The sequence below is a fragment of the Pleurodeles waltl genome, chromosome 1_2 (assembly GCF_031143425.1).
Source record: "Pleurodeles waltl isolate 20211129_DDA chromosome 1_2, aPleWal1.hap1.20221129, whole genome shotgun sequence".
Lineage (NCBI taxonomy): Eukaryota > Metazoa > Chordata > Amphibia > Caudata > Salamandridae > Pleurodeles > Pleurodeles waltl.
The window spans coordinates 942,622,131-942,644,009 of NC_090437.1; the positions used below are offsets into that span (position 1 = coordinate 942,622,131).

Consider the following 21,879-nt stretch of genomic DNA (forward strand, 5'->3'; position numbering starts at 1 on the left):
ATTCTCCACCTTTACAATTTGTTTTTGATATATACATATCTTGGAATTATTACTACTTGGTAATAGATGTACTAAACATCAATACTGATTCCTCGTCCTGTTTGTGTGGCCAAATTAGCTTTATAGACTTAGAGTTGTGAATGTATTGCTAACTCCTTTGTCTCCCAGTACACTGAAAGGTCCATCAAATGGAGACCACTGCACACTTACAGATGTGCCTCTTGCACACTAAAGGTGCATGTTTGCATTAATGTAGGGCAGCATCCAGAGCCTTGGCACACTCCCATATGACTGTGCCCCTGACTTTATTGTTCTCTTGTTGGTGTCCAAAAGCCATTTCTTTATTTGTCAGTGCCACAATGCCCAGGTTCCTGTTATAATGTACCAATGTCAGTGAGCCAGTCTCAGTATCATTATTCCATTTAAGTGCCCATGTGTCTGTCATTGCTGCAATATTTTTCTGTCCCAAAGTTATTATCAACATATCAGTTATGTTATATTGATCTTTATTGCACACTAATCACCTGAGAGGGTATCCAGACACTTGGTTAGGTGTGTAGGTTTGTGGTCCCCAAGGTGGTTATACGAAGAGCCAGGTTTTCATCTGCTTGTGGAACTCAAAAAGTGAGGAGGATGTACTGATGTGTTGAGGGATGTCTTGCCATTTCCTAGGTGTGATGTATGAAAAATGAGTGAATTCTAGTTTTGCTTTTGCAGATGCCAGTTATGTGTGCAAGTGCCAGTGAGGCAGAGCATAGGTGTCTAGAGGGTTGGTGAACGTGTATGCGGCTGTTCAGGTATTCTGGTTCTGTGTTATGTAGTGCTTTGTATGAATGTACGAGAAGTCTGAATTGGCTGCGCTTGTGAATGGGGAGCCAGTAAAGCTTCCTGAGGTGCATTGCCATGTGGGTAGGGCATAAGAGTTCTAGTATGAATTTTGCAGCAATGTTCACAATGGTCTGTGTAGGAGTTATTTGGTGATTCTGGTGGTACAGAGTGTTGCTGAAGTTCAGCCTGATGGTGATGAGTGCTTGCATGCTTGAATGGCTGGTATTCTGAGGCAAACATTTGAAGATTTTTCACAGCATGTGTAGGATGTGAAAGCAGGAGGCACACACGGCGCTGACTTGAGCCATCATGCTGAGCTTGTCGTCAAAGATGATCTCTAGATTCCTTGTGTGGCCTGTGGGCATAGCTGCTGGTCCTAGTCCCATGGGGAGGTCTTGTTACTGATGACCAGTTCTTCCTCCTTGTCAAAGTTGAGCTGCAGGCAAGTTGGTTCATATCCAGTCTGCTACCATGGTCATACAGTTGGTGAAGTTGGTTCTAGTGGTGGTTGTTTTGTCCTTCAAGGAGTTTGATGTCATTGGCGTAGGAGATGACAGTGATGTCTTGTGATCTGATGATGCTGGCTAGAGGTGTCAAGTATATGCTGAGAAGGGGCAGTCTGAGGGACGATTGTTGTGGGACTCCACATATCAGTGTTTTGGCCTCTGATGTGAAGAGTGGCAGCCAGTCTCTTTGGGTTCTACCGGTGAGGAAGAACAGATCCATTTGAGAGTGGAACCTTGTATGCCAATCTCGGGATCTTCTGATAGGGGTGTTATGGGAGACATTGGTGAAGACCACAGAGAGGTCGAGCAGAATGTGGGCCGCTGTTTTTTCTCAGTCCAGGACAATTGGAATGTCACTGGAGGCCACAATGAGTGCTACTTCAGAGCTATGGTTCTTTCTGAATCCTGATTGAGTGTTGTCTAAAACACGGTGAAGTTCAAGGTGAGTTGGCACTTGCTTGTTGGCAGCCTTTTCAATCACTTTGGGTGGATAGGGAAGCAGAGATGGGTTGGAAGTTACTCAGTTGATTTGGGTCAGTTGTGGGCTTCTTGAGGATGCTGTTGATTTCTGCAAGTTTCTGTTCATCCGCGAAAGCAGCAGATGTGATGGAGGTGTTGAGGATGTGGGGTAGGTTAGTGCTGACGATCTCCCGTGGGGGCATGGGTCTGTTGACACCCCTGAGGGGATGGTCAGGTCACTTAACAGTAGCTGATCATCTCATTGGTGAATACCTTCTAATTTCTACACTCTTGAGGGGTACTGAATATTCTTCTTCACCTTGTTATAAATATACAAATTTATGGGATGTTTTTATTGTTTTAAAATTCCTTCGGTTTTGGCCAGACAACAATTATCTTTCCAGAAATCAATTATCTTCAGAATAATCTATCTTGCTTTATCTTCCTGTAAAAGAGTATTAGATCTTCCAGGTAGGTATTTCACTTCAAAGGGAGTTACATTTTGTTGGAAAATGGCCCTTCCTGAAGGGTCACCTCAAACATTTTGCCTTCCTAAACTCTTCTTTTTCTGACCTTGTTTTTGTTGGCTTTAGGACCCTGTGCATTGTTATGCAGTTTTAAAATGCCATGTCGACCAGCAAGTTAAACCTTTTGCCAGGTCTAAATCTTCCTTTTAATACATATAACTCCCCCCCCAAGGTAGGCCCAGGGACACGGTGCAGTGTATTAAAAATGTAGGACATATACGTTTACGTTTTATGTGTCCCAGTTGTGAAAAACTCCCAATGTAATTTTTCACTACACCAACACCTATGTCTCCCACAGGATAACATTGGGATTGACTTATCATATCTTATAAGTGTAATTCACAATCTGAGAGAGATATGTTTGTCACGCTTGGTGTCTCTGGACTCACAATTTATAGTAACAACTTATGGTGAAGTCGGATTTTAAATTGTGGTTCTGAAAATGCCACTTTTAGAAAGTTGGCATTTTCTTACTTTAGCCATTTGGTGTCTACTCTTTGTCTCCAATACATGTCTGGGGTGTAGTGACAGCTGGGCTTGTGCATTCTCGCTAGACAGCCACACACAAAGGGAGCTTAGGTGTGACTGATGGGCAATCCACAGTCTAATGGGCAGGATGGGAGGGAACAGCTGACACACCTGAATGGGCAGTGTCCTGCCCCACACCAAGGACTGCATAACTCCCTCTAGAGAATATGAGCCAGGGAAGGACAGGAGGACCTCTGTGCACTTCAAAGACCTTTCTTTCAGGTCCCCCCCACTTCAAAGGCACAACTGGGTATAAGTAAAAGTAATAGAACTCTGACACTGTATTGGACTTCTGATGCCACCAACTCAGTACACTTCTTGACCTGTGGATACTCTGCCAGGAAGAAGGGCTGGTGTGCTGCTACAAGGACTGCCACTCTGCTGAGCTGCTACTTTGCAGGCCTCATGCTTTGCTGAACTGGCCTGCTGTCTTCTTGCCTAGGAGTCAGAAGGACTGGACCAGCATCTCCACATCTCAAAATCAAAGTGACTCCAAGGGCGTGCTTGCCTGCCTCCTGTTTTCTGAAGTCTCAGGGTCACAAAAGACTTCAAACTCACCTGCTGCAGCTCCTGGACATGTCTTCAACCAGCTCCTGACCCCCCAAGAGTTACCCAGTTGAATCCCAAGCCCTTGTATGTGTTTTTTCTCCTGAAATCAAGCATTTGGGCTCTTTGCCAAAGCAAACAATGCCGCTCACTGAAGAATGAGCGCAAGCTGCTGAAAGTTTGTGGATTCACACAGGAAGTATCAGCACTCACGGTCTCGAGGCACCAGCCCACCCAACTGTGACACTAGGCTGACTTTTTGTGCCTGCGGACCACTACCAGTGATGCTCTCCTTGCTCCCGAGAACTTCGTCCCCACATGTGGGACTCTTAGCCTAATTGTTGAGAAGGTAAGACTTCAGCGGGACATATCTGTGGTTGTGTTCAACCTACACTCCATTGAGGTCGGCCTGAACTTTCAAATTCAACCCAGTCTAGCTCAACCAGATATGCCCAGTTGGCGCTTTATACTTTCAAGAACCACATTGCATTTTAATCTTTATAAACTCATAACTCGACTTCTACTCATTTTGGTCTTGTTTTGTTTATAAAATTAAGCTTTGTTTTCCTAACCAGGTGTGGTGTCTTTTTGAGTTGTTGTTATCACTGTTTTAGTGTTTAAAGTGTTGCACAAATAGTTTACACATTAGGAAAAGCCTGACTGCTGTGTGCCAAGCTACCAGTGGGTGAGCACTGGTTAATTTATGATGTATATCTGAATTACCCCAACTGGGATTGTGGTTCCTGCTTGGACAGGGTGCATACATCTTCCCACTAGAAACCCAATTTCCAACACTTTTCTTATTTCACACGGGACAAAATGTGCTACCAAACAGATTGCATTCCATGCTTTCTCAAGAGAGAAACAATTGTGTGTGGTACACCGCTTAAAAACATAGGAAGTCACCACTGTGGAATTCAAATCATCTTCAATGCAATTATTAATTTATTTTGTTCATCCTTATGCTCTATTCTCTCCTTCCACCCTGACCAGATGCATTAAACTGATTTTTTCTTAAGGTGGAATTGACAGAGAGGCAATGGCTTCTAAATATTTTAATGTTGGTGCCCTTAGAAGATATCATCTGCATTGGCTGACTAGTCATTATATTCCACGTTTAAGAAATTCTATCATAAACTAGTAAGCAATCCTTTTTCATTATTTGTTAATAAGGTTTAAGCTATCATAATATGAAGCCTCCGGTCCTATCATAGAATCAAAAATTGTATAGCATATGTGAACACAAATTTTCAATTCTATTAAAGACACGGAGGTGAAGATTATCCGGCCCATTGTATAATATGTTATGTTAATCTTTTTCTCCAAAAATGTCAAGCTCATTCTTTACCTTATCAAATAGGCCCTCGAGAAATTTATTTGATGATAGTTGTTACTTAGTCACTTAATTTCCTTTAGTGTCAGACCAAAAGCAAGAATAACACTCAAGGTTACTGCTTCTAGGAGACATAATCTCACAGCAAAAAGAGGTGGAATTCTATTAGTTATTGTGATTTATATGGACAGCTCAATGTTGATTGGTTATGCTACTTTGCACTCTTGGGATTTCTCTGTCTTCATGTGTGGTGCAGTTTTTGCCATTAATCCATTGAGTTATTGTCAACACCAGGACAGTGCGCGCTCTACAGGCATCTAGAATGCAAAAACCCAACACTTGCAAGACAAAGTAATTTATGCATTGTGATGATATGTTATTGTTTAACCTTTTGCATTGCAGAATTCCATCCAAAAGATTCATTTTTAAGGTGCTTATAAATACTGTACATTTACAATGTATTGCTGCAGACATTCAGAGTGTGTTAGGGTGTGGTCCCTTTCCAGGGCCTTCTGGAGACTTTCCCTGCAACATGCCTGGGCGTGGATCTAGGCTGGGCCAAGACTCTATAAAAGAGAGTCAGCCCAACTTCCAGTGCTCACTATTCAGAGGTCCCGGTGCAGAGCAGCAGCTTCTTCCTGAACTCCTGTCCCGGCGACCTATTTGGATTTTCCAGTCTTCTGCACTCATCTCTCATTGGTGATCACTGTTTCCAGGCGGTAAGACAGTGTTTGGACATTTCCCAACACCGTAATTGAGAATCTTCATATTCTTGCTTTTAATTCTTAAATGAATAACAGATTATTTGTGTACTGCCATTTTTTGACATTTGTATAGTGTTTTGCAAATAGGGAGGACGCGCAATTTATTCCATAAAGATTTGACTTCGTTATTACATTATTGTTCATTGCGTGCTGATATTTCTTGACATTTACATGATGTTTTACGAGTTGGCAAGACGTGCAACTCGTTTCATGAGCATTTAACTTTGTTGTTCATTGCGCGCTATCTTTTCTTGACATTTACATGGTGGCATTCGAATCGGCGAAACGCACGATTCACTTCTCGTGTGTAATTCATGCGGTTCATTGTGCGCTACCATTTTCTGGCATTTACATGGTGGCATTAGAATCGGCAACACGCGCAATTCTTTCCTTGAGCATCGAAACGTACTATTGAAGGTGCATCCACTGTAGAAGGTAGAGTTTTCATTTACACATCAGTTTGCATGTTTAGCCTTACCATGAAAGTTGTAGTTCTCATTCATATTTACACATGTATTTTGAAATTTTGCATCTATTGAAAAACACACTGCTTGTGTAATCCTGAATTCATTTATTGATACTTTGCAATTATTCTGACATTATGTTTGCAATTATAATTGTGAATTAAAAGTGTTAATTGAAAATGATTTACTACTTTAGCATAGGATATATTTTTCCGTGCTCTGTGCGTTTGTCTTTTGCAGGTGCGCATTTGTGATTTCTTAATTAGAGAAAGGAGAATTGTGAATTAGAGGTAGGGAGGCTTGATAAGAGAAATCTTGGCACAGAATGGATGATTTATTGAGCAGAAGAAGTCTCCTATTTATTGAATATCTTGAGTGAAGACATTAAAGGTTAAACTGGTCACTGGTGCTCTGTGGCATGGGAGATTTGTCCAATGTTGCAAATGTGCTACGTGAGAAAGAGAAATAATTGGGCTTCTGAAGACATGTTTAGAGCTATGGATGCTCTTGGAACTTTTCACTTTAAGTTAGTATTCAGTTTGGTAGAGTTACAGCAGATTACTTTAGACTTGGAGAGGTAAAGACCTCTTAGCACCTCTTTGCCGTTACAGTGCATGGCTTCATGCTAACACTGATTGCTTTATTGGTGAAGGCTTCCACTGGAGTCTTTACCATGCCAACACCAACCTTGCTCTATCCCCGAAACCCTTGAAATCTTATCCTACTTAGTTCTGAGTCTAACTAGATGTCTTTAATTCTGTTTATGCTGAAAAGGATACATCTAAATTCCTTTGAGGAAAGTCAATTCTTGTTTCTTGGTGTCTATATTGCTGGGACTGTAACTTCTGTATGCCTTATGCTATTGAAATTGAACCTATTCTAGTGTTTCAGCTAGTCGGGTCTGATTCTCCACCTTTACAATTTGTTTTTGATATATACATATCTTGGAATTATTACTACTTGGTAATAGATGTACTAAACATCAATACTGATTCCTCGTCCTGTTTGTGTGGCCAAATTAGCTTTATAGACTTAGAGTTGTGAATGTATTGCTAACTCCTTTGTCTCCCAGTACACTGAAAGGTCCATCAAATGGAGACCACTGCACACTTACAGATGTGCCTCTTGCACACTAAAGGTGCATGTTTGCATTAATGTAGGGCAGCATCCAGAGCCTTGGCACACTCCCATATGACTGTGCCCCTGACTTTATTGTTCTCTTGTTGGTGTCCAAAAGCCATTTCTTTATTTGTCAGTGCCACAATGCCCAGGTTCCTGTTATAATGTACCAATGTCAGTGAGCCAGTCTCAGTATCATTATTCCATTTAAGTGCCCATGTGTCTGTCATTGCTGCAATATTTTTCTGTCCCAAAGTTATTATCAACATATCAGTTATGTTATATTGATCTTTATTGCACACTAATCACCTGAGAGGGTATCCAGACACTTGGTTAGGTGTGTAGGTTTGTGGTCCCCAAGGTGGTTATACGAAGAGCCAGGTTTTCATCTGCTTGTGGAACTCAAAAAGTGAGGAGGATGTACTGATGTGTTGAGGGATGTCTTGCCATTTCCTAGGTGTGATGTATGAAAAATGAGTGAATTCTAGTTTTGCTTTTGCAGATGCCAGTTATGTGTGCAAGTGCCAGTGAGGCAGAGCATAGGTGTCTAGAGGGTTGGTGAACGTGTATGCGGCTGTTCAGGTATTCTGGTTCTGTGTTATGTAGTGCTTTGTATGAATGTACGAGAAGTCTGAATTGGCTGCGCTTGTGAATGGGGAGCCAGTAAAGCTTCCTGAGGTGCATTGCCATGTGGGTAGGGCATAAGAGTTCTAGTATGAATTTTGCAGCAATGTTCACAATGGTCTGTGTAGGAGTTATTTGGTGATTCTGGTGGTACAGAGTGTTGCTGAAGTTCAGCCTGATGGTGATGAGTGCTTGCATGCTTGAATGGCTGGTATTCTGAGGCAAACATTTGAAGATTTTTCACAGCATGTGTAGGATGTGAAAGCAGGAGGCACACACGGCGCTGACTTGAGCCATCATGCTGAGCTTGTCGTCAAAGATGATCTCTAGATTCCTTGTGTGGCCTGTGGGCATAGCTGCTGGTCCTAGTCCCATGGGGAGGTCTTGTTACTGATGACCAGTTCTTCCTCCTTGTCAAAGTTGAGCTGCAGGCAAGTTGGTTCATATCCAGTCTGCTACCATGGTCATACAGTTGGTGAAGTTGGTTCTAGTGGTGGTTGTTTTGTCCTTCAAGGAGTTTGATGTCATTGGCGTAGGAGATGACAGTGATGTCTTGTGATCTGATGATGCTGGCTAGAGGTGTCAAGTATATGCTGAGAAGGGGCAGTCTGAGGGACGATTGTTGTGGGACTCCACATATCAGTGTTTTGGCCTCTGATGTGAAGAGTGGCAGCCAGTCTCTTTGGGTTCTACCGGTGAGGAAGAACAGATCCATTTGAGAGTGGAACCTTGTATGCCAATCTCGGGATCTTCTGATAGGGGTGTTATGGGAGACATTGGTGAAGACCACAGAGAGGTCGAGCAGAATGTGGGCCGCTGTTTTTTCTCAGTCCAGGACAATTGGAATGTCACTGGAGGCCACAATGAGTGCTACTTCAGAGCTATGGTTCTTTCTGAATCCTGATTGAGTGTTGTCTAAAACACGGTGAAGTTCAAGGTGAGTTGGCACTTGCTTGTTGGCAGCCTTTTCAATCACTTTGGGTGGATAGGGAAGCAGAGATGGGTTGGAAGTTACTCAGTTAATTTGGGTCAGTTGTGGGCTTCTTGAGGATGCTGTTGATTTCTGCAAGTTTCTGTTAATCCGCGAAAGCAGCAGATGTGATGGAGGTGTTGAGGATGTGGGGTAGGTTAGTGCTGACGATCTCCCGTGGGGGCATGGGTCTGTTGACACCCCTGAGGGGATGGTCAGGTCACTTAACAGTAGCTGATCATCTCATTGGTGAATACCTTCTAATTTCTACACTCTTGAGGGGTACTGAATATTCTTCTTCACCTTGTTATAAATATACAAATTTATGGGATGTTTTTATTGTTTTAAAATTCCTTCAGTTTTGGCCAGACAACAATTATCTTTCCAGAAATCAATTATCTTCAGAATAATCTATCTTGCTTTATCTTCCTGTAAAAGAGTATTAGATCTTCCAGGTAGGTATTTCACTTCAAAGGGAGTTACATTTTGTTGGAAAATGGCCCTTCCTGAAGGGTCACCTCAAACATTTTGCCTTCCTAAACTCTTCTTTTTCTGACCTTGTTTTTGTTGGCTTTAGGACCCTGTGCATTGTTATGCAGTTTTAAAATGCCATGTCGACCAGCAAGTTAAACCTTTTGCCAGGTCTAAATCTTCCTTTTAATACATATAACTCCCCCCCCAAGGTAGGCCCAGGGACACGGTGCAGTGTATTAAAAATGTAGGACATATACGTTTACGTTTTATGTGTCCCAGTTGTGAAAAACTCCCAATGTAATTTTTCACTACACCAACACCTATGTCTCCCACAGGATAACATTGGGATTGACTTATCATATCTTATAAGTGTAATTCACAATCTGAGAGAGATATGTTTGTCACGCTTGGTGTCTCTGGACTCACAATTTATAGTAACAACTTATGGTGAAGTCGGATTTTAAATTGTGGTTCTGAAAATGCCACTTTTAGAAAGTTGGCATTTTCTTACTTTAGCCATTTGGTGTCTACTCTTTGTCTCCAATACATGTCTGGGGTGTAGTGACAGCTGGGCTTGTGCATTCTCGCTAGACAGCCACACACAAAGGGAGCTTAGGTGTGACTGATGGGCAATCCACAGTCTAATGGGCAGGATGGGAGGGAACAGCTGACACACCTGAATGGGCAGTGTCCTGCCCCACACCAAGGACTGCATAACTCCCTCTAGAGAATATGAGCCAGGGAAGGACAGGAGGACCTCTGTGCACTTCAAAGACCTTTCTTTCAGGTCCCCCCCACTTCAAAGGCACAACTGGGTATAAGTAAAAGTAATAGAACTCTGACACTGTATTGGACTTCTGATGCCACCAACTCAGTACACTTCTTGACCTGTGGATACTCTGCCAGGAAGAAGGGCTGGTGTGCTGCTACAAGGACTGCCACTCTGCTGAGCTGCTACTTTGCAGGCCTCATGCTTTGCTGAACTGGCCTGCTGTCTTCTTGCCTAGGAGTCAGAAGGACTGGACCAGCATCTCCACATCTCAAAATCAAAGTGACTCCAAGGGCGTGCTTGCCTGCCTCCTGTTTTCTGAAGTCTCAGGGTCACAAAAGACTTCAAACTCACCTGCTGCAGCTCCTGGACATGTCTTCAACCAGCTCCTGACCCCCCAAGAGTTACCCAGTTGAATCCCAAGCCCTTGTATGTGTTTTTTCTCCTGAAATCAAGCATTTGGGCTCTTTGCCAAAGCAAACAATGCCGCTCACTGAAGAATGAGCGCAAGCTGCTGAAAGTTTGTGGATTCACACAGGAAGTATCAGCACTCACGGTCTCGAGGCACCAGCCCACCCAACTGTGACACTAGGCTGACTTTTTGTGCCTGCGGACCACTACCAGTGATGCTCTCCTTGCTCCCGAGAACTTCGTCCCCACATGTGGGACTCTTAGCCTAATTGTTGAGAAGGTAAGACTTCAGCGGGACATATCTGTGGTTGTGTTCAACCTACACTGCATTGAGGTCGGCCTGAACTTTCAAATTCAACCCAGTCTAGCTCAACCAGATATGCCCAGTTGGCGCTTTATACTTTCAAGAACCACATTGCATTTTAATCTTTATAAACTCATAACTCGACTTCTACTCATTTTGGTCTTGTTTTGATTATAAAATTAAGCTTTGTTTTCCTAACCAGGTGTGGTGTCTTTTTGAGTTGTTGTTATCACTGTTTTAGTGTTTAAAGTGTTGCACAAATAGTTTACACATTAGGAAAAGCCTGACTGCTGTGTGCCAAGCTACCAGTGGGTGAGCACTGGTTAATTTATGATGTATATCTGAATTACCCCAACTGGGATTGTGGTTCCTGCTTGGACAGGGTGCATACATCTGCCCACTAGAAACCCAATTTCCAACACTTTTCTTATTTCACACGGGACAAAATGTGCTACCAAACAGATTGCATTCCATGCTTTCTCAAGAGAGAAACAATTGTGTGTGGTACACCGCTTAAAAACATAGGAAGTCACCACTGTGGAATTCAAATCATCTTCAATGCAATTATTAATTTATTTTGTTCATCCTTATGCTCCATTCTCTCCTTCCACCCTGACCAGATGCATTAAACTGATTTTTTCTTAAGGTGGAATTGACAGAGAGGCAATGGCTTCTAAATATTTTAATGTTGGTGCCCTTAGAAGATATCATCTGCATTGGCTGACTAGTCATTATATTCCACGTTTAAGAAATTCTATCATAAACTAGTAAGCAATCCTTTTTCATTATTTGTTAATAAGGTTTAAGCTATCATAATATGAAGCCTCCGGTCCTATCATAGAATCAAAAATTGTATAGCATATGTGAACACAAATTTTCAATTCTATTAAAGACACGGAGGTGAAGATTATCCGGCCCATTGTATAATATGTTATGTTAATCTTTTTCTCCAAAAATGTCAAGCTCATTCTTTACCTTATCAAATAGGCCCTCGAGAAATTTATTTGATGATAGTTGTTACTTAGTCACTTAATTTCCTTTAGTGTCAGACCAAAAGCAAGAATAACACTCAAGGTTACTGCTTCTAGGAGACATAATCTCACAGCAAAAAGAGGTGGAATTCTATTAGTTATTGTGATTTATATGGACAGCTCAATGTTGATTGGTTATGCTACTTTGCACTCTTGGGATTTCTCTGTCTTCATGTGTGGTGCAGTTTTTGCCATTAATCCATTGAGTTATTGTCAACACCAGGACAGTGCGCGCTCTACAGGCATCTAGAATGCAAAAACCCAACACTTGCAAGACAAAGTAATTTATGCATTGTGATGATATGTTATTGTTTAACCTTTTGCATTGCAGAATTCCATCCAAAAGATTCATTTTTAAGGTGCTTATAAATACTGTACATTTACAATGTATTGCTGCAGACATTCAGAGTGTGTTAGGGTGTGGTCCCTTTCCAGGGCCTTCTGGAGACTTTCCCTGCAACATGCCTGGGCGTGGATCTAGGCTGGGCCAAGACTCTATAAAAGAGAGTCAGCCCAACTTCCAGTGCTCACTATTCAGAGGTCCCGGTGCAGAGCAGCAGCTTCTTCCTGAACTCCTGTCCCGGCGACCTATTTGGATTTTCCAGTCTTCTGCACTCATCTCTCATTGGTGATCACTGTTTCCAGGCGGTAAGACGGTGTTTGGACATTTCCCAACACCGTAATTGAGAATCTTCATATTCTTGCTTTTAATTCTTAAATGAATAACAGATTATTTGTGTACTGCCATTTTTTGACATTTGTATAGTGTTTTGCAAATAGGGAGGACGCGCAATTTATTCCATAAAGATTTGACTTCGTTATTACATTATTGTTCATTGCGTGCTGATATTTCTTGACATTTACATGATGTTTTACGAGTTGGCAAGACGTGCAACTCGTTTCATGAGCATTTAACTTTGTTGTTCATTGCGCGCTATCTTTTCTTGACATTTACATGGTGGCATTCGAATCGGCGAAACGCACGATTCACTTCTCGTGTGTAATTCATGCGGTTCATTGTGCGCTACCATTTTCTGGCATTTACATGGTGGCATTCGAATCGGCAACACGCGCAATTCTTTCCTTGAGTGTTTTTTCATGTTATTCATTGTGCGCTACCATTTTCTGGCATTTACATGGTGGCATTCGAATCGGCAACACGCGCGATTATTTCCTTGAGTGTTTTTTTTATGTTATTCATTGTGCGCTACCATTTCTTGGCATTTGTATGGTGGCATTTGAATCGACAAGGCGCACGATTCTTTCCCTGAGTGCTTTTCATGTTGTTCATTGTGTGCTACTATTTCTTGGCATTTGTATGGTGGCATTTGAATCGTCAAGACGCGCAATTCTTTCCTCGTGTATAAATAATGTAAGTTACTCTGCGCTTCCATTCTAAGACATTTTCTTGGTAGCATTTCAAGTTGACACGTCGCGTGATTTATTCCTTGAATCTACGTTGTGTGATTTCATGGTGCACAAACCTTTATGGTGTTTAATACTCATATAAAAATCTGCAATGTGCGCAATTTACTTCCAAATGTTTTTTCTGAAATGAACACAACAATACCAAAGTTCTAGATGTAATGCTGTGTGTTCCTGATATGTATTCATAAAAGGAGATTCATATGGTTGTTTAGAAATTGCTCAGGGTGTTTCCTGATTCTCATGCTAAAGAAAGTACTTGAATCTGAAAGTCCTATTTAACTTTTCCTGTTTCCTCCTCAGGTATTCGGTCATCTAAAGCCTAGTCAGTTTTAGGATTATTCCAGGGTTGTTCATGTTTTAGCATGGTACTGATTTCATGAGATGTAATCTTGATGTTGTGTTTTAACCTTTTGCTTCCTACAGGTCTCCTTCCCAGCTGCTCCCGTCCTAATCCCCTTTTCCTCACTTGGACTCTCTTAGACTCTGTGATAAATCTAATCAGAGTATTGGAGCTGTCTTGTGGTGGAAGTGTTGGGAACGTGCACGGACCCCGAGGATCTGGTGACTCTGACAGTTATGCTATGTGTTTTCACATGCATTCCGAGAACAAAAAGTGAAGAGGAGAATGCATAATCTTCACCTCCATCTTTTAAATAAAATTGAAAATTATTCTTCACGTATGCTATGAAAGTTTTAATTCGTCTTCATCAAATTACCTATTTGCTGATGATGTCCAGGTTGTCAGAATCTCTGAATGTCTCCTTAAAATCTTAATGGCAAGACATTTGATAGCAGAGGAGAAAGGCAGGTAGCAAGCTCTTTTGGATTCCCCTGGTTCCTTGTCTTCCTTGTGTATGAGGATGACTTAGCATTCATACTTGCTGATCACAGGGTTAGACTGGAGGATAAAGATTATCTAGCTTTTAGTTTGGGCCAAGTAATATCAAATCTGGGAATGGCTAAAGAGGAACCTAAAGGGTCCTGTACCAGTGTAATTCTGTTCTCTCATGTTAGAAATGTGTTCTCCAGTTGGCAGAGGTATACACTCTTGTCCAAAGTAGGGACCACAATCCTAGCCAGGTTAAGCTACAACACAATCCAAATTATCCTGTGCTCATTCTCTGGTAGCTTGGCACAGAGCAGGCACGCTTAACTTGGAAGGCAATGTGTAAATTATTTGTGCAATAACTCGTAGAGTAACACAGTGAAAACACCACAAGAAGTACTCCACACCAGTTTTGGAAAATAGATAACATTTAGTTGAATAAAATAAGACCAAAACAACAAAAATCCAATATGTACAAATCAAGATATCATTTTTTAAAGGTTTAAATGAGTCTCAATCCTTAAGAATCAGTGGTTGTATTCTTGTAACATGCAGTACCAGGGATGAGTCAAAAATAAGGACGCACAGGGTCGCAGAAGAGGAGATGTGTAGAAAAATAAGGCGCTGCATCAGATTGTCTGGCATGGCACAGAAGATGCATTGTTTCCTTCCACGCTGCAAGGGGCTGGGTCAATTTCCAGGAGTGCAGCCTTGGTTCCTCACACAGATGCAGGATATTTTGATGCCATGGGGTGATTCATTGAAAATCCTTGATTTGCTGGTAAGAAGGAGCAGACTTTGCGTCTATCTCATAGGGGATGCAGTGATTTTTCAGCTGAAAGGCAGGCACTGCATTCATTTTTGAAGTTGTTGCTTCGATTTTTTGATGCACTGGGATATTCTTCTCTTTTATGAAGTGTTTGTAGTCCTGAGACTTCAGAACGGAGGGCAAGCTCATTCCAAGCCCTTGAGGAGCACTTGTGGGGAAGGCAGAGTCCTTCCAGCAGAGTCAAGGGCAAGCAGGCAGCAGGGAAACATGCAGGGCAGCAGTCCTTCTCAGCAAAGAAGTCAATATGAGTCCTTTAGGCAGCCAGGCACCCCCTCTGACAGAGTCCAGGTGTAGTCCCAGAAGTGTCTGATTTGGTGAGGTCAGAGACCCAGTACATATATCCTAAAATGCCTTTAAAGTGGTGGAAACTTCAAAGAGTTTTTTGAAGTGCACAAGTTCCCCTTCAACCCAGCCCTGTCTGCCAGGAACCCTGTTTGAATTTAAGTGTAAGTAAGAGCCCCTCCACCCTAACTGCCCAGGGACACCCATTCAGTATGTAGGTGAATTCAGATGTGACGGAGTGTCCTGTGTTTAAGGCTGTCTGGGTTGAATGCACAAGGGGTGCTGTCAACAAGCATAGATCAGATGTGGATTGGAGACAGGCTGTAAAGCACAGATAAGTACAGAGAAATGCCCACTTTCTAAATGTGGCATTTCTAAAATAGTAATATTAAATCCAACTTCACAAGTTAGCAGGATTTTCTTTTACCATTCTGGCCATACTAAACATGATAGGGCTACTCCTTTCAGATCAGAATCTACCACTTAAAAGCATATAGGGGCAGCTCTAATGCTTGCCTATGAGAGGAGCAGGCCTCACAGTAGTGAGAAACAAATGTGCGAGTTTTTCACTACTAGGACATATAAAACACATAAGTACATATCCTGCCTTTTACTTACATAGCACCCTGACCTATGGGTTACCTGAAGGCACACTAGTCTCATTTAATTTACAGGCCCTGGGCACATCTAGTGCACTTTAATAGGGACTTATATGTAAATTAAATATGCAAGTTGTGTAGGAGTCAATGTCACCATGTTTAGGAGAGAAAGCACAAGCATTTTAGCACTGGTCAGCAGTTGTAAAGTGTCTAGAGTTCTAAAGCCAACAAAAATAGGGTCAGAAAAAGAGGAGGAGAAAGGCAAAAACATTTCCCCCCCAATCTGTAAGAGTGGAGTTTTTTTTCTAATTTGACCAGTTGTTTCATTGTTATTTAAAAACAGAAGTTTCTCTTATTGACCTTGTGGATAAGAAGGTGTACGGGCTCTTCCAAAAGGCAAATTTCCATCTTAACCCTAGTATGACAGTTTCTACATAGACTTCATATGCTTCTCAGAACTTAGTGAAGCATTTCCAGTCCTTGTCAATAGTCATTTTAGCCAGGGAAGATAGTGTGGATTGTTTAGTCAAGTTGAAATAACAAGCTCACTTCCTAGTGGATGCATCTTTCGATACACTCACAACTACAATGATTTCTTCAGGAGCTGTAATAAGCACATGTAATCATGTCTGGACTCTGAACTGGAGGGTATAGGGCTGACATTTGTTCTAAAGCTGCATTTCGTGGGTGGTAATCTTTTTGGTTCTCATTCAGATGACATGGTCCGCAATACCTTTAAAAATAGGAAACATGTTCTTCATTTTACTGACTGAGTAAGATGTTCCATGAAGACCCATTGCAGACAAGGTGGAAGGACTGCAAATTTCACAGAACAAGAAGCTGCCAGCAGAATCAGAGAAGAACTGCAACCAATCCTCTAATTCTCTAAAGAAGCCTTTGAAAGACCAGCCAAATCTTAAAGTCATTTCTGACTTTCCAGCCTCCCTGGGCCCTGTTGCTGTGTGTGGGCAGGGGTCAAAGGCAAATGTCTTTTTGGCAAGGAACAATCTCAGATAACTTGGTTCTGGAATTGTTAAAGAGAGTTGGAAGACTGAATGTGCCTCTGCCACACAATTTGGATGTCTTAAAATTCCCTGGCCCACAGAGAAAATCCAGAAAAGTACTCTCCCCAAAGGAGCCCAGGTTCTTTTGGACAAGAAGGAAATGCCAGGACCCCAAAAAGAGTTTATTTCATTTTTTTCTTGGTGCCAGATGTATTGGGATGTTTCACTTTAGTAATCACACTAAAGAAAATGAATCAGTTAAACTAGATAACTCACTTAAAAAGGGATACTATGCATAACATTATTCCTTTGATTCTTTGGGGGACTACCTGGATGCTCTGAATCTGGAATTCCAATGTGGTTGGGTTACTGGAAGTTCCTCGATATGCAATTCTGTCACAGAATTAGTAATTTCAAGTTTTGCCTTTCAGTCTGAAATCTGCAGCAAGTTTTTTCTCCAAGGTCCTGGCTTCAATAGTAACAGTTCTCCACAATTAGGAATCAATGTTTAGCTATAACTGGATAAGTGGTGGATTTATATGAAGATGAAATTGAAAACCTTGTAGCAGGTTTATTCAGTATGCCAGATGTTAGAATCACCAGGGACCCAAATCAACAATGAAAAGTCTTGGAGGACTCCTGTTCAGGATAATCAGTTCACTGGAGCAAGAGTCGAACCGATGTGCAAATAGTGTTATCAGCAGACCTTGCCAGCCACATCACACACCAAGTGTCATCTCTCTTGTTCTGACAATTAGCTTCTGCAAGGAAGTGGATGTTGATTCAGGAAGACGAGGTTAGTAAGTCTGCCTTGGGGATAAAATGATTGTGTCATAGCTTAAATGTTTTCCCCCCTCTTCTTCTTTTCCTTTCAGGATGCTATTAGGTTTGTTATTCTCTGGACTCACTTGCATTTGGTTCCAGGATAAAGATGTATTCCCCTGTGGTGGGACACACTGTCTTATAACATTTCACAAACGCAATGATGTTCATTGTTACAGTTAAAAGACACATTGACAAGTACAATGGCACAATACTATTGTTTTTCATGAAATAACTTTTAGCGTGTCAGTGAAAGGTACAGTCTGCCTTTTTGCAAAAGCCTAATGAAGTATCCTTCTTGCCTCCTTGTTGGGCCGATTTCTGGGGACACCAAGCAGTTTGAAGACCACAATTCAAAGGAAAATGGAAACCATGAGAGACTAGAAGTGGTAAAAGAAAGAAACATATGAAACACAAATATAAAATGCCCTGGTGACAGAATTTCAAAACTGTCGGCAAGAAAAAAACAAGAATTGGCAAAGCACATTGGTTTTTCACCTATGCAAATGCTATTGTCAAATTTTTTTCATTAAATATCGCAGAGCAGTTGAGCTGCTGTGCAACATAGCTCAAAGTAAAAAAAAAAACAAAAAAAAAGCACAAGATGACATGGTCAATAGGAAAACCTATTGCAAAAGGCAGAATGCATTTCTAGGTCAACGTTCTGAATGTCTACATGTCTTTGGTAGGGTGACCTAAAGAAAAAGAAAATAGACACACCCACCTCACCACTTCCTGTTTATGGAACCCCAGTTCAGGTACACCTGGAGTTTGAGGCATATATAAAGACAGGAACCACCAGATTGTGATTTACTTCGGAGCACATGGAAAGGGTCTGAATAGCTAGGCATCAGGGCCATACAAAGTGAGGTTTGTCCAGGGATTGGTGAAACAGATACCCCCTACCAGTGAGGGGCCCCTCAGTCTTCCACACAATAAATGATAGGGTGACAAGGTTTTTTTTAAAACAAAAAAGGGATATTTCACAAAAACAGAAGTTGGACTAAAATGTGACATCGCAGAGGGGTGCAAAATGACTTAAAGGACTGCACTCACTCAGCAACATAACATACAGACACTGGTGTACTAAGGGACTTGAATTAAATACAGCGTTTACACAATTGTAAGTGCTAATTACATTTATTGCCAAAAAGATTGGAACCTATTCCTGCATTGAACTTATAAGATAGTTCAATGAAGCCTCTCTAGAATTATTCAGGACAAGTGCTTAATTTACTAAATTCTGCTGAGCCAGATGAGCAAAAACCTGGTCTATCCCGGAAAATGCATGGCACCTGGTCACCCTAATAAATGTGGCTCCCTCAGCTTGAGACTGTATTTACTGTGAGCCCAACCCCACACTATTTCTTTCATGCAGGCCTGAAATCTAAAGAGCCAGTGGTTGCAGAGACTGCCACCAGCACTCTTTTTGTGGAGACAGGCATATTTTTCTTGAGTGAACCAGAGCAAGACAGAAAGGAGGAAGGAAAACATGAGGGAACCAGGGGAATGAAGAGCAGAAAAAGATCCTGCAAGAGTGAAGAAAGGGGCACAGAGTGTAATGAGTTAGATGAATAAGACATGATGAGGAGTCTGAACTAGTCAGTCTTGGAACTCGGTGGCGAGTTTCTGAGATAAAATTTGGGAACCACATTTATTATTTTGCAAACTAAACCTTGCAAAGCAGAAACACAACAATGACTGTTTTTAACCCCTCCTTTTCCCTCTCACCCTAGAATACCTTCACAGTCTACACAGTGCCCAAGCCTCGAGTCCAGTAGAGAAAGGAACCCCGCACTTCTCTAAGTTCACTATCCAGGAGTGACGGTAATCTGATAAGCCTCTACTGAACCAGAAAGAGTAGTCTACAACACCCAGAATGTTTATTTATTGAAATTTGTAAAAGTGAGGCCTGGTGAGTATCGACCTCAAGACCTGGGCATGGCTACATTATTAGGCCCACCTGTGCAGAGCTGTGTGCGGCCAATATCATCACATATTGTGCACACCTGTGCGGAGAGGCCAGCATGATTGGGCAATATTGACATGTGTCCTCCTACTGCTGGAGGTAATAATTATGGTTTAAGGGTTGGCATAATTAGGTCCTTGAGGTTGTTCTATATTTTTCTTTCATTAATATAGTGTTTGCCAACTTTTAACTTTGGAAATAAGGGTGCGAGCAAAAACTGCCAGGCCTGTAAATTAAATGGTGTGCGGCTTAGGCCGCATTACACTTGAATGAAGAATAACATGAAGCTAGCACATACTACATACTATACCAATTCCAATGTGTAAATCGGCATGTTTTCCATCCCAGGTTTTGCACAGTTTCTCTAGCCATTATTCACGTTTTTGCACATATTTCGTAGTACGTGTGCAGACTTCAATTCAATTCTGAATAGGATTTGCTGACTAGTAGTGAGCAGAGGGGGCCTATCATTTTACCAAGCATGACAACAAGCTTCGGCCTCTGATGCGGCACTCCAGGTTGCAAACAAAAGGAAGCACTAAAGTGCGTCACTGCTTTGGCCCCAGGGGGGACTGGTGAGTGCGCTGCTTGTTTTTTAAACAAAAGGGAGCCCTAGAGTGGGTCCCAGCTCCTGCTCAGGGGGCTTGGGAGGACTGGGGAGCACGCATTGCAGTCAGAGAGCTGGCAGCCCAGCAGAGGTGCTGACATGCTAAAAGAAGTTCCAGCAAAGCGGATGAAAACAGTACTTGGGCCTCAGGAGACTGATAAGAGAAAAACACATGCAGAACAACAGGAAATAGTAAACAGCCAATAGAAATGGAGGAAACATAAGTGGCAAGCACACCAACCAGGGTAAAGCAAGGGTGGGATTTCAGTCCCTTTTCAGATTTATATTAAATACAACAGAGTTTACAAGTACAGCATAAGTGAAACCCAAAGAGGACGCCTAGGAGTGCACTGACATTTTGTACGTTTCTTTTTTCCTTCTAGCTAGTTTTTGTTCAGATACAATTCTAGTGCTTATAGTGACATGGTTACTACTGGTATAGTATGTTAGACTATTATCTTAGCATTCAATTATTGATACTGGTCTTGAAATTAAAATGGTTCAGAAGGTACCAGATGTAATGAATTACCTAACTGTCAGAATAAGTTCAAGACATGGCAGTGCTTGTTATACAAATGCATTTATTTGACATACCAAACAATAGCTGCTTACACTTCTCCAACAATGTTTCCAGTAAAGGTTGTGGCCTTGTGAACCCTGTGACATCAATCAAAAGGATACTCAGTAGTAGTATGATATGTGATTCTGCAACGAATTGAGCTTGGCTGCTTCCATGGATGTAGCTCTAAAAAAATGAAAATAATAATAACTATTATACAAATACAATCTCATGTACATTTATCACTGTCTTTAAAACAAACCAGATGTGACAAAAAAGATCAATATTAGAATAAGAAGTACAAGGTAAATGTAAAGTTCAGAAAGTTAGAATGATACTTACAATTCACCTACCTTTCTATCTGTTTTAATAATTGTTAGGGCACAGCTATGTCAGTTTGCCATTAAATATGTGTATTTCTTTACTATCTTCAGGAGTCACTAGCAAGGCAACAAGTTTTTGTTCAGACGATTTGCGGTACATTTTATAAAGATATTTTTATTGGTTTTAAACGGGAGGGAAACATAGGAATTCCAAATACAAGAAAAAACAAATCGTACAGTTAACAAAAGATAATGTGACTTAAACAAATATCCTGACACTAATTGATATAGCATAAATTAAAAGGAAATAAAGTGAGATAAAGTAGAATGAAACTGGGACAACCGAAAGGTGACCAAAGGCCTGAGTCTTTCGGGATTAAATGTTATGTACACACAATAGGCATGAGAATGCTCGACTGAGTGGTGCTGGGTCAAAGAAGTTCTATCGTGACCTGTGAGCTTTGGTCATTCGAGGTGGAGGGGGCCAGGGGGACCCCCACCAGGAGGCCGTCCCCTCTGTGTTAGCTTATCAGGTGAGGGTCCCACTCCGCAACCGGCACGGCATCTTACGTGCATCCCCATTTCCCCCATATCTTGTTGTATTTGTTTGGGCAACCTCTGGCCTCGTACACGGACTTTTCACATAGTGCGCACCAATCAACACCCCGCCTCCATTTAGACAGCGTGGGAGCTACTCCCGCCTTCCATTCCGTCATGATATCCCTCTTTGCCACCAGCCACGCCACTCCCACAAAGATACAGTCCGCTCTCCTTAATTCCATCTCCCCCATCACCCCTAGGAGGAGGGGAAGGGGGGCGACATCCACTTCTGATTGTAGAACCCTCAAGATTTCTCCCACTATCACCCTCCAGTACGTCGATATAATGGGGCATGCCCAGACCATGTGGAAAAAGTCAGCGTCAGGGCTGGAACATCGGGGACAAGCGGAAATCTGTCTTAGGCCAGCCCTAAA

At 41.8% G+C, this 21,879-nt stretch overlaps 1 protein-coding gene across 1 annotated transcript in view; it reads right to left on the reverse strand.

Moving 5' to 3' along the window:
- TUSC3 (tumor suppressor candidate 3) overlaps nucleotides 1-21,879 on the reverse strand; it is a 1,241,068-nt gene that overhangs the window by 328,074 nt on the left and 891,115 nt on the right. The window contains exon 7 of the mRNA XM_069200706.1: nucleotides 20,705-20,768. Within this exon, the coding sequence (XP_069056807.1) occupies nucleotides 20,705-20,768 (64 nt within the window). The remainder of the gene's footprint in view (nucleotides 1-20,704; nucleotides 20,769-21,879) is intronic.